Source organism: Aethina tumida, chromosome 4 (genome assembly GCF_024364675.1).
Source record: "Aethina tumida isolate Nest 87 chromosome 4, icAetTumi1.1, whole genome shotgun sequence".
NCBI lineage: Eukaryota > Metazoa > Arthropoda > Insecta > Coleoptera > Nitidulidae > Aethina > Aethina tumida.
In genome coordinates, this window is record NC_065438.1 from 20,201,540 (window position 1) to 20,216,941 (window position 15,402).

At 33.8% G+C, this 15,402-nt stretch overlaps 1 protein-coding gene across 1 annotated transcript; it reads left to right on the forward strand.

Annotated features, from left to right (window-relative positions):
• Positions 1 to 3,812: 3,812 nt before the first annotated feature.
• On the forward strand, positions 3,813 to 4,552 carry LOC109607500 (uncharacterized). Its single transcript, XM_020023974.2, has one exon. The coding sequence runs from the start codon at positions 3,897 to 3,899 to the stop codon at positions 4,467 to 4,469; it is 573 nt and encodes a 190-aa protein (XP_019879533.2). The 5' UTR covers positions 3,813 to 3,896; the 3' UTR covers positions 4,470 to 4,552.
• The last annotated feature ends 10,850 nt before the right edge of the window (positions 4,553 to 15,402 follow it).

The window sequence follows — 15,402 nt, forward strand, 5'->3', positions numbered from 1 at the left end:
CTTTTTCATAAATTTCTCCAGTTTCTCAATTTCTGTACACAACTTTGGTCACAGATTTAACAATAGGATCAATGAGTAAATCATCTTCAACTTCCTCATACTCCATTGCTTTAGATAATTTAGAAAAAATAATTTATTCTGTTATCTTCTTTAATTAGGTCTTTCCATTTGTTCTATTTTTTATATTATATAATCTTCACCAATACTTTCAAATCCAGAACATTGTACAGTTGTTAAGCTTATGATATGTACATATCATAAGCTTAACAAATAACTTTTCTTCTTCTTCCTTCTCATTATTTATTAATTATTTAGTTTTTTTTTTCTTCTTTAATTAGGTCTTTTCATTTGTTTTATTTTTTATAGACTTCAGTTATTTTATAATCTTCACCAATACTTTCAAAATTTATATTATCCAGAATATATATATATATATATATATATATATATATATATATATATATATATATATATACATATATACATATATATACATATATATATATACATATATATATATATATATATATATATATATATATATATATATATATCAAAAGCTTAACAAATGAAAAAATTTCATTTACGTAATCCAGTTTAATAACAATTTTTTGTGAGGCCCCTAAAACAAAAGACGCAAAAGAACATCTTCGCACCGACATCTTGCGGGGATTGATCCCTTTTGCTAGACACAGGCCACGAAAGCGAGGCGAGAGCGTCGTTGGAGCACAGGCCCCACGGTGATTGATGAGGGGATTATTGAATTAGTCGAGTGAAGAACGGAAGTGGCCGCCTTTGTCTTGGGAGTGTCGGGCCGTTGCAGCCTCTCATTCGCCAGAGAATCCAGCGGCATCCACCATGTTACGGACGCTTCTTCTCGCCGACGTAAAAACTCGCACCGTTCCACGCATTTATTTAAATTAACTTAACTAAATTGTTTACGTTTTAACGTAAAATTGGATAGACGGGCAATGGGGATTATGGTGTTGCGGTTTCGATTGGACGTCCCGAACGTAAAATTAGAAAACATGGTAAAACAGCGGCCATTGTGGTCAAAATAACAGTAAAATTGGCTTAATTGTGTAATATGCACACCACCACATGCATTTCAATGGCAAATTGCCATCATCAACACGAGTGCACGTATTTGTCCAAGTTGTAATTGCCGATTTACGAAGTAAACAACAGCGTGCGGAGGAGGCCCTGGTGAATCATGTACAAACATGTATTGCCATTGCTTTTTTTTATTCACATTCATTTCATCACTATTTTAGGGACAGGTTATTAATTTTTTTTTTATTCCGCAGTGTTAATTGAAGTGTGCAAATCACAAAAACCATTAATTATCGAGCAATGACACAGAATTTGATGTGCTGTAACCCATTGTGGGTGGGAGGTGGCAGAAAAGTCGGTAATAAAGTAACATTACGGTGCACGAGCCGGAGCGGCAACTCACAAAGGTGGGAAAGCAGCGTTTATCTAATTAGATAGTCGTACACAGTCACGAATCAAAATAAACCATTACAGTACGTTTTAATCTTCCAATAAGCAGGCACTAAGAAATATTTTTTGTGTGGTGTCTTTAAGCCTGACACTGGAGCAACGCCACGACTGCAAAGATACTCCATTGTGATTAAGCAGCAGGAAATGCAGTCGAACTTCGATAACTCGAAGCATGATTTGCCACAAAAAAATCTTTCATTTATTTTAACTAGAATTTTTATATTGAATAAAATATATACATACATTATATACACTCATTTTGCACTTCTTCGTAAAGTTCATAGATTATAAATTAATACTTTCGTAACTATTGTTTTCACATTTATATTTGTTTTAGAAAGCTTTATATTATTTATATGTTTATATAATTTTGAAAAGCTTTTTACCAGATCTATCTTCACTAACTGATGTAAGAAAATGGATGAATCCTTCTAAAATGAAATAATTGGCAAGGGTGTAAAATTCTTCTTTGTTCTGTAATTTAGAAGAGCTTTATATGTTAAAGATATTAATAAACTTTTGAAGCGCTTATTGTCAGATCTTCCATTTTTAGTAACTGATGTAAGAAAGTGGAGAAATTTATGAAAAAGGTACAATATTTAGATACTTAGAGAGTGCTGAAAGGAAGTCCAAGAATCTGTACAAGAAAAAATACTGAATTAAATATACTAAGTATGTACATCTGATGAAGATTACGATAATAATTGTTGTATTTGTACAGAATAAATTAATATCTAAAATAATGGAGTATGAGAAAGTTGAAGGTGATTTACTCATGTTTGTAGATCATTTTAAACCTTCAGTTCAGCTTATTGTTAAGTCTGTGACCAAAAATGTGAATAGAAATTTGAAAACTGAAGGAATTTATAAAAAGGATACAATATTTAGTTACGTTGAGAGTGCTGAAAAAAAGTCCAAGAATCTTTACAATGTATGTCTTCCAAAATTGTTGAAGAAGAAAAATTACGAAATTAAATATACTAACTATGTTTAATATCATATCCGATGAAGATTATGATAATAGTTATTGTATTTGTTTAGAATAAATTAATTTTTCCCCAATATCTGAAATAATGGAGTATGAGGAAATTGAAGATGATTTACTCATGTGTGTAGAACATTTCGAAAATTCAGTTCAGATTATTGTTAAGTCTGTGACCAATATGTGAATAGAAATTTAGAAACCGAGGAATTTATGAAAAGGTTACAATATTTAGTTACGTTGAGAGTGCTGAAAGGGAGTCCAAGAATCTTTACAATGTATGTCATCCAAAATTGTTGAAGAAGAAAAATTACGAAATTAAATATACTAAGTATGTTTAATATCATATCCGATGAAGATTACGATAATAGTTATTGTATTTGTTTAGAATAAATTAATTTTTCCCCAATATTTGAAATAATGGAGTATGAGGAAGTTGAAGGTGATTTACTCATGTTTGTAGATCATTTTAAACCTTCAGTTCAGCTTATTGTTAAGTCTGTGACCAAAAATGTGAATAGAAATTTAGAAAAAGGAGAAATTTATGAAATGGTTACAATATTTAGATACGTTAAGAGTGCTGAAAGGAAGTCCAAGAATCTTTACAATATATGTCTTCCAAGATTGTTGAAGATGATAAATTACTAAATTAAATATACTAAAGTATGTTTAATATCACATCTGATGAAGATTACTATAATAATTATTGTATTTGTTTAGAATAAATTAATTTTTCCCTAATATCTGAAATAATAGAGTATGAAGGTTGGAGATGATTTACTCATGTGTGTAGAACATTTCAAACCTTCATTTCAGCTTTTGTTAAATCTGTGACCAAAATGTGAACAGAAATTTAGAAACCGGAGAAATTTATAAGAATGTTACAATATTTAGTTATGTTAAGAGTGCTGAAAGGGAGTCCAAGAATCTTTACTTTGTATGTCTTCCAACATTGTTAAAGAAGAAAAATTACTAAATTAAATATACTAATTATTTTTAACATCACATCTAATGAGGATTACGATAATAATTGTTGTATTTGTTTAAAATAAATTAATTTTTTCCCAATATCTGAAACTATGCAGTATGAGGGAGTTGAAGATGATTTGCTCATGTATGTAGAACATTTCAAATCTTCATTGAATCTAAAAATGTGTACAGAATTTACAAAAAAATAAATGGAGAAAAATTATATTTTTTTTGGATATTTTTAATCTAGTGAACATAACAATTGTGGTCATCGCGTAGGCTTAGGTATCTAAGAAGTTGTTTATTTTCATTTATTTTTTAAACAAAAAAAATATGGCAACAGCGCCTTAAAAACAAGCATAACCTGCATAAAACAAATGCATATGACATATCATTGATAATTGAGTCAAGAGATCAGAGAGCATCAGCAACTGAAGCAAACATGAACGATCCATACATTTTGGACAACATCGATCTGGATGATGACGACGACGAAGCTACTGAAGGAAACGAATCGTACGAACAAAGCCCTGAAGAAAACGAGGACAATGAAGAAAACATCAGAGGCATTTGTAACGAAGAAAGCGGTGACATCTACGGAAACAACGCTTCCGCCAGCAGTCGAATCCGTAAGGCGCCGGACGATGGGGGACAGCACCCCCCCGAACCGAAGAAGCGCAAGGTCATGGAGTACGAGGTAATCGAGGACAGCATTTTGATGTGCGTCGGCGAGTTCAAGCCTCCACTTGATCCCCTCGTCAAATGCCCGATCAAGACGCCGGTCAAAAATAGGCTTTGCGGACACGTCTACGAGAAGGACACCATACTCGGCTACATCAACAGACCGGGGAAGAAGGTCAAGTGTCCCTACATTGGATGCGTCTCGGGATACCTGAAGAAGGAGAACCTTGTGGAGGACAAGGAGCTGAAGCGCAAAATCGAGGAGTATTTTGAGAATCACGAGGAGTCCTCGGACGATGATAGCGAGGATGAGGAGTGCATTTGTTTGGAATGAGTTTAGGTAAATGTTCAATTTGTTATTGTAGTTTGGTAGTGTTGTAGTAGGTGACGTTTCTAATAAAAGTCGATACGACACAACCAATTTTGTTTTAATCGTTCCATCACAACAAAACGTCCGAACAACTGCGTTGTTACGGCTTGCACATAACCGCTGTATCATCTAATGTTAATTTGCAACAGTAATTATAGCGGACGAAACTGCTGCTACTATTTTTGTCAACGACACAAAAAATAACCACAACTTCGATTAAGCGAGAAGTTACACCATCATCGGGCTCTGATTTGATTAACGGCCCCGTTACAACAATGAGATTTGCATGTGGAGAAGGAGATTAACATCCACGACATGTGATGTGATTAGATTCGGAGCTGTGAACTGTCACTTCCCAACTGTCGGTCGTCAACCGTTCATAAAGTGTCTTCAAGGCTTTAGTTTTGGGTCTAATTTGATACAATTAATCCCTTCTAAACAATTTAAAGTGGCTCCCATTTGGATGGGTTGTAGAGGTTGCCACTGCACCGAAAACCATCTGTTCAACTCTCCTCCAGCCAATGCGGCCAAGTACAAAAACCGACACAAAAATAAATCGTATAATGAAAAGCGGAGGAGCAATTTACATTCATCGGCGTTTTGAAGCACGCGCTCGCCAGATTGGTTCTCGATATTTAACCCCCGTTGCTCCATTATTTCCGCAAACAAAACAAAAAAAAAAATTGCTCCCATTGTTTACGATGTATCGTATCAATGTACGGAATTTTGATTTGTTTGTCACCTGTGGATAGGGCACAATGATGTCGGGATTCAAAGGCCAGAAAATCGAGACGGTGTTAGCGCCTGATGCAGCGCTACTGTTTCCTAAACGATCGACTGATTCTTGGCTTGACTGAATTTAATGGTTAAATGGTTCGTGCCGATTGTTTTGCGATTATTGGCAAATGGTGTTGTCGGTTCGTAAACCAGAAACGTGGATTGGATGGGACTTCTTATTAACTGTAATTAGTGCTCCATGTAACTTCTCAATATGGAGTTAATTAGGCTTTGGGTGTTGGGTTTTTGAAGTTGTAACGTCATATTTGACAGTGTCAGTGCTAGATCAAATAAAGGACATGTAGAAAAACAGGGCAGATAAATAAAAATAGTTCCTCTAGACGATGTAAAGAAGTTATTATTAAATTTTATCTTAAACCAATTGTTTAACAACAGGGCAGATAAATAAAACGAGTTCCTCTAGACGATGTAAACAAGTTATTATTAAATTTCTTCTTAAACCAATAGTTAAAACTATATAATGACGTTTTTATGTGACAAGAAAAAACATAGTAGTGATGGGAAATAAATTGCATGACGGGCGATAAAGAATTTGGTTATGATAGTTTAATTGACAGACGATACAGTTTGACGTTTACATGGTAATTATTTAGATTTCATTTATCTTCCTATAAATTAACCTAACCTAATAGGTTGGAGATGATTTACTTATGTGTGTAGAACATTTCAAACCTTCAGTTCAACTTATTGTTAAGTCTGTGACCAAAATGTGAATAGAAATTTAGAAACTGGAGACATTTATGAAAAGGTTACAACATTTAGATACGTTAAGAGTGCTGAAAGAGAGTCCAAGAATCTTTACTTTGTATGTCTTCCAACATTGTTGAAGAAGAAAAAATACTAAATTAAATATACTAAGTATTTTTAATATTAGATCTGATGAAGATTGCGATAATGATTATTGTATTGGTTTAGAATAAATTTATTTTTTCCTAATATCTGAAATAATGAAGTATGAGGAGGTTGGAGATGATTTACTCATGTGTGTAGAACATATCAAACCTTCAGTTCAACTTCTTGTTAAATCTGTGACCAAAATGTGAATAGAAATTTAGTAACTGGAGAAATTTATGAAAAGGTTACAATATTTAGTTACGTTGAGAGTGCTGAAAGGGAGTGCAAGAATCTTTACTTTGTATGTCTTTCAACATTGTTGAAGAAGAAAAATTACTAAATTAAATATACTATCACATCTGATGAAGATTACGATAATAATTAATGTATTTGTTTAGAATAAATTAATTTTTCCCCAATATCTGAAATAATGGAGTATGAGGAAGTTGGTGGTAATTTACTCATGTGTGTAGAATATTTCAAAACTTCACTTCAGCTTATTAAGTCTGTGAGCAAAATGTGAATAAAAATTTAGAAACTGGAAAAATTTATGAAAAGGTTACAATGTTTAGTTACGTTAAGAGTGCTGAAAGGGAGTCCAAGAATCTTCACATTGTATGTCTTCCAACATTGTTGAAGAAGAAAAAATACTAAATTAAATTTACTAAATATTTTTAATATCGTATCTTATGAAAATTACGATAATAATTATTGTATTTGTTCAGAATAAATTAATTTTTCCCCAGTATCTGAAATAATGGACTATGAGGAAGTTGGTGATAATTTACTGATGTGTGTAGAACATTCCAAACCTTCAGTTCAGCCTATTGTTAAGTCTGTGCCCAAAATGTGAATAGAAATTGGAAAAATTTATGAAAAGGTTACAATGTTTAGTTACGTTAAGAGTGCTGAAAGGAAATCCAAGAATCTTTACATTGTATGTCTTCCAACATTGTTGAAGAAGAAAAAATACTAAATTAAATATACTAAGTATTTTTAATATCATATCTTATGAAGATTACGATAATAATTATTGTATTTGTTTAGAATAAATTAATTTTTTCCCAATATCTGAAATAATGAAGTATGAGGAAATTGGTGATGATTTACTCATGTGTGTAGAACATTTCAAACCTTCAGTTCAGCCTGCAGTTAAGTCTGGGACCAAAATGTGAATAGAAATTTAGAAACTGAAGAAATTTATGAAAAGTTACAATATTTTATTACGTTGAGAGTGCTGAGAGGAAGTCCAAGAATCTTTACTTCTTATGTCTTCCAATATTGTTGAAGAAGAAAAATTTCTAATTTAAATATATTTAGTATTTTTAATATCACATCTGATGAAGATTACGATAATAATTATTGTATTTGTTTAGAATAAATTAATTTTTCCCCAGTATCTGAAACTATGGAGTATGAGGAAGTTGAGGATGATTTACTCATGTGTCTGTGACCAAAATTGTGTACAGAAATTTAGAAACTGGAGAAATTTATGAAAAGGATATAATATTTAGTTACGTTGAGAGTGCTGAAAGGAATTTTTATGTTGTATGTATGTATGTATACAACATTGTTGAAGATGGGACTTCTTATTAGCTGTAATTAATGCTCCATATATCTTCCCCAATATGGAGTTAATTAGACATTGGGTGTTGGGTTTTTGAAGTTGTAACATCATAATCGTCAGTGTCAGAGTTAGATCCAATAAAGGACATGTAGGAGAACAGGTGGTCCAAAACAACCGGCCAAATAAATAAAAATAGTTCGTCTAGACGATGTAAACAAGTTATTATTAAATTTCTTTTTAAACCAATAGTTAAAACTATATAATGGCGTTTCTATTATTAACAAAATTGATGTAGATAATTATCTGACAAGAAAAAACGTAATAGTGATTTGTTTGGAAATAAATTGCATGACTGATGGGCGACAAAGAATTTGGTTATGATGGCTTAATTAACAGACGATACAGTTTGACGTTTACGTGGTAATTATTTAGGTTTCGTTTGTCTTCCTGATAACGTTTTAATTACCCAGGACCAGCAATTGTACTGGTCTTGGAAAGACAACAGTTACAGATCTACTTTTACCACACACGTGATAGAAAATCCATAACGGATTTTCAAAAGAGGCGTTCCACTTTTGTAAATAATCTACAAAGCTAAGTCACACAAACACCTCTTTGTACGGCCGCTGAATGCAAATGCAGTTTCACACCAGGAAGTCGACGCGAAACGGAATCGACGTGTGGATCGTTGAAAAGTCGTAAACCCACAAGGAAACGCTACCGTCGAAGGTGGCGGTTTGGCGATTCATCGTTGGCAACGCCGTTCCCGCCAGCCAGCGTAAAAAGCCCGCCGCACATCATCAATCATTTGGTGGGCGCCCCTCCGCCGGCCAGATCACTAATTAAAGCAACACGCGTTCCTTGTGACCTTTCGTCGCCGTGTGTCCCGGCTGCCGCGGCGTCCGACCTCTGCAGACATTCACGACACTTGGGGATTGAAGGAAAAGTCACGTTTCCCCCCGTGTGCGACGTAGGATGGTGGCCAATTCGCCGCCGGTGATGGGAATGATCGCGGCTGTCATACGGCGTTTGGTTCGCATGACAGCGACAATTCGACATGGCGGATGCGTGTTATACCGTGAACTTTGGATTTCGACTTTCCCCCCTGAAAAAAATTCGGTGCGGGGGTCTTTAAACCGACGAACTATGTTTGATGGTCACGATATTTGTGATTGTTAAGTCAACAACTTTATGCTGGCTGCTTTTATAAACTGTAATAAGAAAGAACAGATCAAGCAGTAAATGTGCAACTAATTTTTTGTCAGAGATGTTCCTCATACAAGCTTTAGTGTTTACTAAATTGATTATTATTTTGGGTCACTTACCATATCAGGTACTTAACGACCTTTAAAAGATAATAAGCCTACAATTTTTGGTCATTATCTTGGGTGTAATATGTTCCATAAACTCTTCCAAAATAAATTTCTGATCGTTTTCAGTTGATAATTCGAAGATTAATTTTTTCTGTTTCCTGTTATTTAGACTCATTACTTACAGAAGGTATGACAGCCAAATCTTGTTAATCAATTAATAATTTACGGTGCTGATAGCAATCTTCAAGAATCTTCAAGAATGGAAAAAAGTGCCTGAAGAAGTCTTCAGCTGGGCCACTCCAATTACGAAATGCACATTATCAATAAACTTTCCATATGTTCCATAAACTCTTCCAAAATTATTTTCTGACCGTTTTCAGTTGATAATTCAAAATCTGCTGGCCAATTAATAATTTGAGTTGCTGATAGTTATTTAAAGTCTTCAAGGATTGTAAAAATGATTGAAGAAGTCTTCAGCTGGACCACTCTAATTATTAAATGCACATTATCAATAAACTTTCCAGTAATGGATTTCTTTTATATGAAATATGTTTCATAAACTCTTCCAAAATTATTTTCTAACCATTTTCAATAGATAATTCGAAGATTATTTTTTTCTGATTCCTGTTATTTACTCTCATTCTTTACAGATGGTGTGTCAGCAAAATCTGCTGTCCAATTAATAACTTAAGGTGCTGATAGTTATTCCAACTCTTCAAGAATGGGAAAAATGGTTGAAGAAGTCTTCAGCTGGGCCACTCCAATTACTAAATGTACATTATCAATAAACTTCTCAGAAAGGGATTTTTTGGTATGAAATATGTTCCACAAACCCTTCCAAAATTATTTTCTGACCGTTTTCAATAGATAATTCGAAGATTATTTTTTTCTGATTCCTGTTATTTACTCTCATTATTTACAGATGGTGTGTCAGCAAAATCTGCTGTCCAATTAATAACTTAAGGTGCTGATTGTTATTCCAAGTCTTCAAGAATGGGAAAAATGGTTGAAGAAGTCTTCAGCTGGACCACTCCAATTACTAAATGCACATTATCAATAAACTTCTCAGAAAGGGATTTTTTGGTATGAAATATGTTCCACAAACTCTTCCAAAATTATTTTCTGACCGTTTTCAATAGATAATTCGAAGATTATTTTTTTCTGATTCCTGTTATTTACTCTCATTATTTACAGATGGTGTGTCAGCAAAATCTGCTGTCCAATTAATAACTTAAGGTGCTGATTGTTATTCCAAGTCTTCAAGAATGGGAAAAATGGTTGAAGAAGTCTTCATCTGAGCCACTCCAATTACTAAATGCACATTATTAATAAACTTTCCAAAATTATTTTCTGACCTTTTTCATTAAATAATTCGAAGATTATTTTTTTTGATTCCTGTTATGTACTCTCATTATTTGCAGATGCTGTGTCAGCAAAAACTGATGGCCAATTAATAATTTAAGGTGCTGTTTGTTGTTCCAAGTCTTCAAGGATGGGAAAAATGGTTGAAGAAGTCTTCAGTTGGACCACACCAATTACTAAATGCACATTATCAATAAACTTTCCAGTAAGGGATTTCTTTTTTATGAAATATGGTCCATAAACTCTTCCAAAATTATTTTTTAACCTTTTTCATTAAATAATTCGAAGATTTTTTTTTTCTGATTCCTGTTATGTACTATCATTATTTGCAGATGGTGTGTCAGCAAAAACTGATGGCCAATTAATAATTTAAGGTGCTGTTAGTTGTTCCATGTCTTCAAGGATGTGAAAAATGGTTGGAGAAGTCTTCAGCTGGGCCACACCAATTACTAAATGCACATTATTAATAAACTTTCCAGCTAGGGATTTCTTTTGTATGAAATACGTTTCATAAACTCTTCCAAAATTATTTTCTGATTAATTTTATCTGTTTCCTGTTATTTACTCCCATTATTTGATGATGGTATCACAACAAAATCTACAAAATCAATTAATAATTAAAGGTAGAATTATTTTATTGTGTTTCTTCTTATCCAGGTTAACTTTTATTTCAGTTGACATTCAGTAAAAAATTTAGTAAGTGATCAACGAGGAAGATATAAAAGTATTATTCTGTAATATTAGTTTTTTATTAAAGAAACAACATTTAGAGTGGTTGGAAGTATGAAAACATGCATAATAACTCCATTTGTAGTTTGTGATCATTTTGTTTTATGTTGGGAGCCGGCGAATTATTATGAAGAGTGGAAAACTATGTTGGTCGGGCTTTAATTGCGTTTATTACCGGTTTACAAAATCGAGATAAAGCGTGCATATCAGGATATGATTAATCGTAAAACGACTGAAATATCAATATATCATTTAAAGTACAAATGTTTGCTAGTCACCGAAGGTTAATCAACGCCTGATTAATAAAATGTTTTCGGTCCCTCTGGACATAATAAATGAACACGATCCGACAGCTATGATGTATGTCCCTGTATTATCGATATAACTAGTTAACTGTAACGTTCACTTTTACGTACAAAATATTATCGTTCGAACGAATGATAAATTCGCAGCCTAATGGGAAAATACCAAAATGAAACGGAATGATTTTATTGATCGCATTCAAATTCACCATGTTCTTTAACACCAAAGGCTAAATCGGATTGTTTATTGTTCAATCAACGATCGGACCATAATACGTGTACGACATATGTTGCGTCCGTGCATTTATCCTTCGTATGTGGGACGACATAATTGCAAGACGCATCTAATGACGTATCCAGTTACATATTCATGCCGTGGCCGCAGCAGATCACAATTTAAATCGAAACTGTACATATCTGCATGCAATTTTGCAAATTATTGATTAGGAATGCAGCCAGTCCCACTCGCGTACTGCGGGTCTGTTGCCATCGAAGGTGAACGAGACCGCGATTTTTTTTTCCACGTCTGCACATTTAATTACGGTGCATTAATCACCGGCGACACATTTGCAAAGATTCGCCGTCCCGACTCTGACGTTCTGACGTGCGGACGTCGGAGTTTTCTCGATGAACACGTCATTTGTGCAAGAATAATGCCATAAACAAACACATAAAGCTGACAAATCCATAAGAATCGGGCGATATGGGTTGTAAATCCAAACAGCAAACTGTGTAATCTGTTCCCGGATCACCCTTGCATCTCCCGACGACCGACTTATCAAAGTACGATCTCCCTTGCGCACATATTGATTAATACGTATCATTGTCCACATGTCGTCTTTTTAAAATTGAAAAATTTCTGCATAACTCACCCGACGAGAAGCTCATTTGCGGGGGGAGCTTGATGATTGTTTTGTTTGATCGGTGTACCGTCATGAACTTTAAAAGTTCATCCATCAGAGCGACTTTCGGCGGCGCTTATCTGATTCAAATGATTCGGACGAAATTAATTCCCTTTCTGGGATGCTTATTGATAATGTGCATTTAGTAATTGGAGTGGTTTAGCAGATTTTGCTGTCATGCCATCTGAAAATAATAACAACTAGAAATAGCTAATCTTCCAATTATCAACTAAAAAACATTCAGAAATTAATTTTGGAAGAGTTTATGGACCCTATTTCAAACAAAATAACTCCCTTATTGGAAAGTTTATTAACTACCAGCACCTTAAATTATTAATTAGCCATCAGTTTTTGCTGACACACCATCTGCAAATAATGAGAGTAATGAAAGGAAATAACAGGAATCACAAAAAAAAAATTAATCTTCGATTTATCAACCGAAAACGGTCACAAAATAATTTTAAAGGAATTTATGGAACATATTTCATACAAAAGAAATCCATTACTGGAAAGTTTATTGATAATGTGCATTTAGTAATTGAAGTGGCCCAGCTGAAGACATTTTCAACCATTTTTCCCATCCTTGAAGATTTGGAATAACTATCAGCACCTTAAATTATTAATTGGACAGCAGATTTTGCTCACACATTATCTGCAAAGAATGAGAGTAAATAACAGGTATCAGAAAAAAATAATCTTCGAATTATCTACTGAAAACGGTCAGAAAATAATTTTGGAAGAGTTTATGGAACATATTTCATACAAAAAAATCTCTTACTGAGAAGTTTATTGATAATGTGCATTTAGTAATTGGAGTGGCCCAGCTGAAGACTTCTTCAACCATTTTTCCCATCCTTGAAGACTTGGAATAATTATCAGCACCTTAAATTATTAATTGGCCAGCAGGTTTTGCTGACACATTAACTGCAAGGAATGAGAGTAAATAACAGGAATCAGAAAAAAATAATTTTCGAATTATCTACTGAAAACGGTCAGAAAGTAAATTTGGAAGAGTTTATGGAACATATATCATACAAAAGAAATCCATTACTGGAAGGTTTATTGATAATGTGCATTTTGTAATTGAAGTGGTCCAGCTGAAGACTTCTTCAATCATTTTTACAATCCTTGAAGACTTTGAATAACTATCAGCAACTTAAATTATTAATTGGCCAGCAGATTTTGCTGACACACCATCTGTAAAGAATGAGAGTAAATAACAGGAATCAGAAAAAAATAATCTTCGAATTATCAACTGAAAACGGTCAGAAAATAATTTTGGAAGAGTTTATGGAACATATTTCATACAAAAGAAATCCTTTAATGGAAAGTATTTTGATAATGTACATTTAGTAATTGGAGTGGCCCAGCTGAAGACTTCTTCAACCATTTTTGCCATTCTTGAAGACTTGGAATAACTATCAGCATCTTAAATTATTAATTAGCTAGTAGATTTTGCTGACACATTATCTGTAAAGAATGAGAATAAATAACAGGAATCAGAAAAAAATAATTTTCGAATTATCTACTGAAAATGGTTAGAAAATAATTTTGGAAGAGTTTATGGAACATATTTCATACAAAAGAAATCCTTTACCGGAAAGTTTATTGATAATGTGCATTTAGTAATTGAAGTGGCCCAGCTGAAGACTTTTTCAACCATTTTTCCCATCCTTGAAGACTTGGAATAACTATCAGTACCTTAAATTAATAATTGGTCAGCAGATTTTGCTGACACACCATCTGTAAAGAATGAGAGTAAATAACAGGAATCAGGAAAAGATAATCTTCGAATTATCAACTGAAAACTGTCTGAAAATAATTTTGGAAGAGTTTATGGAACATATTTCATACAAAAGAAATCTATTACTGGAAGGTTTATTGATAATGTGCATTTTGTAATTGAAGTGGTCCAGCTGAAGACTTCTTCAATCATTTTTACAATCCTTGAAGACTTTGAATAACTATCAGCAACTTAAATTATTAATTGGCCAGCAGATTTTGCTGACACACCATCTGTTAAGAATGAGAGTAAATAACAGGAATCAGAAAAAAATAATCTTCGTATTATCAACTGAAAACGGTCAGAAAATAATTTTGGAAGAGTTTATGGAACATATTTCATACAAAAGAAATTCATTACTGGAAAGTTTATTGATAATGTGCATTTAGTAATTGGAGTGGCCCAACTGAAGACTTCTTCAACCATTTATCCCATCCTTGAAAACTTGGAATAACTATCAGCACCTTAAACTATTAATTAGTCATCAGATTTTGCTGTCATACCATCTACAAATAATGAGTGTAAGTAAAAATAATATTAATAAATTAATATTATTTTAACAGTTCACATTAATTATTATATAATTTTAAAAAGTTTAATAATGATCACTGGTGTAAGTATTGTAGGTATTTAAATCATTTACATTTTAGACAACAAATTTGTTAATCGATTGTTCAGCAACGTAAATATTTATCTACAAGTGACAAAAAGCATGAAATTCCAAAAAACAATATCAGTTTACTACACAATAAGGCTCGCCGTCTGTTTACGATCGCACCCGCGAGAAGATGTGGAAAGAGCAAGAGCCGTTAGCGTTTTCGTCGTTGTGTCCCAATCGCGGGAGCCTGGCAAATCCACGGACCTCCATTGTCGTCCACTTACACATTCAAAGGCCGCATCAGCAACGATACAAATATCAATGATGCATTTCATCATCAGGTCCATAACATCTCCCCGTGCTTTTGTCGTCTTGAACGTCTCCGCACCGGACCCGGCGTCTAATTATCGGAAACAAGAGCAAAACAGTTTTCATTCGTCATTGTGATCGAACCATCCAATCCAATTTACGCGACATATTGTCGAGTGTTTCGGCACACACACACGGACGAGAGCTTAAAAAGATGAAAGCTCCGGCTAATTTGGAAAGAGATCGGCGATAACCGCCGGAACACACACACACATGCACCCATACGGAACAGGACCGGTGCCAGTGTGTGAGCGATGGCTTTGATATGCGACAGCAATAAGTACAAATGAGTCTGTTAGTCGGCGTAGTGCACCCACAATGGGCGGCAGTGTGCTGCGCC

Bases quoted from the DNA above. Each gene is read 5' to 3' on its own strand.
- LOC109607500 (XM_020023974.2), top strand. From the start codon at position 3,897: ATGAACGATCCATACATTTTGGACAACATCGATCTGGATGATGACGAC.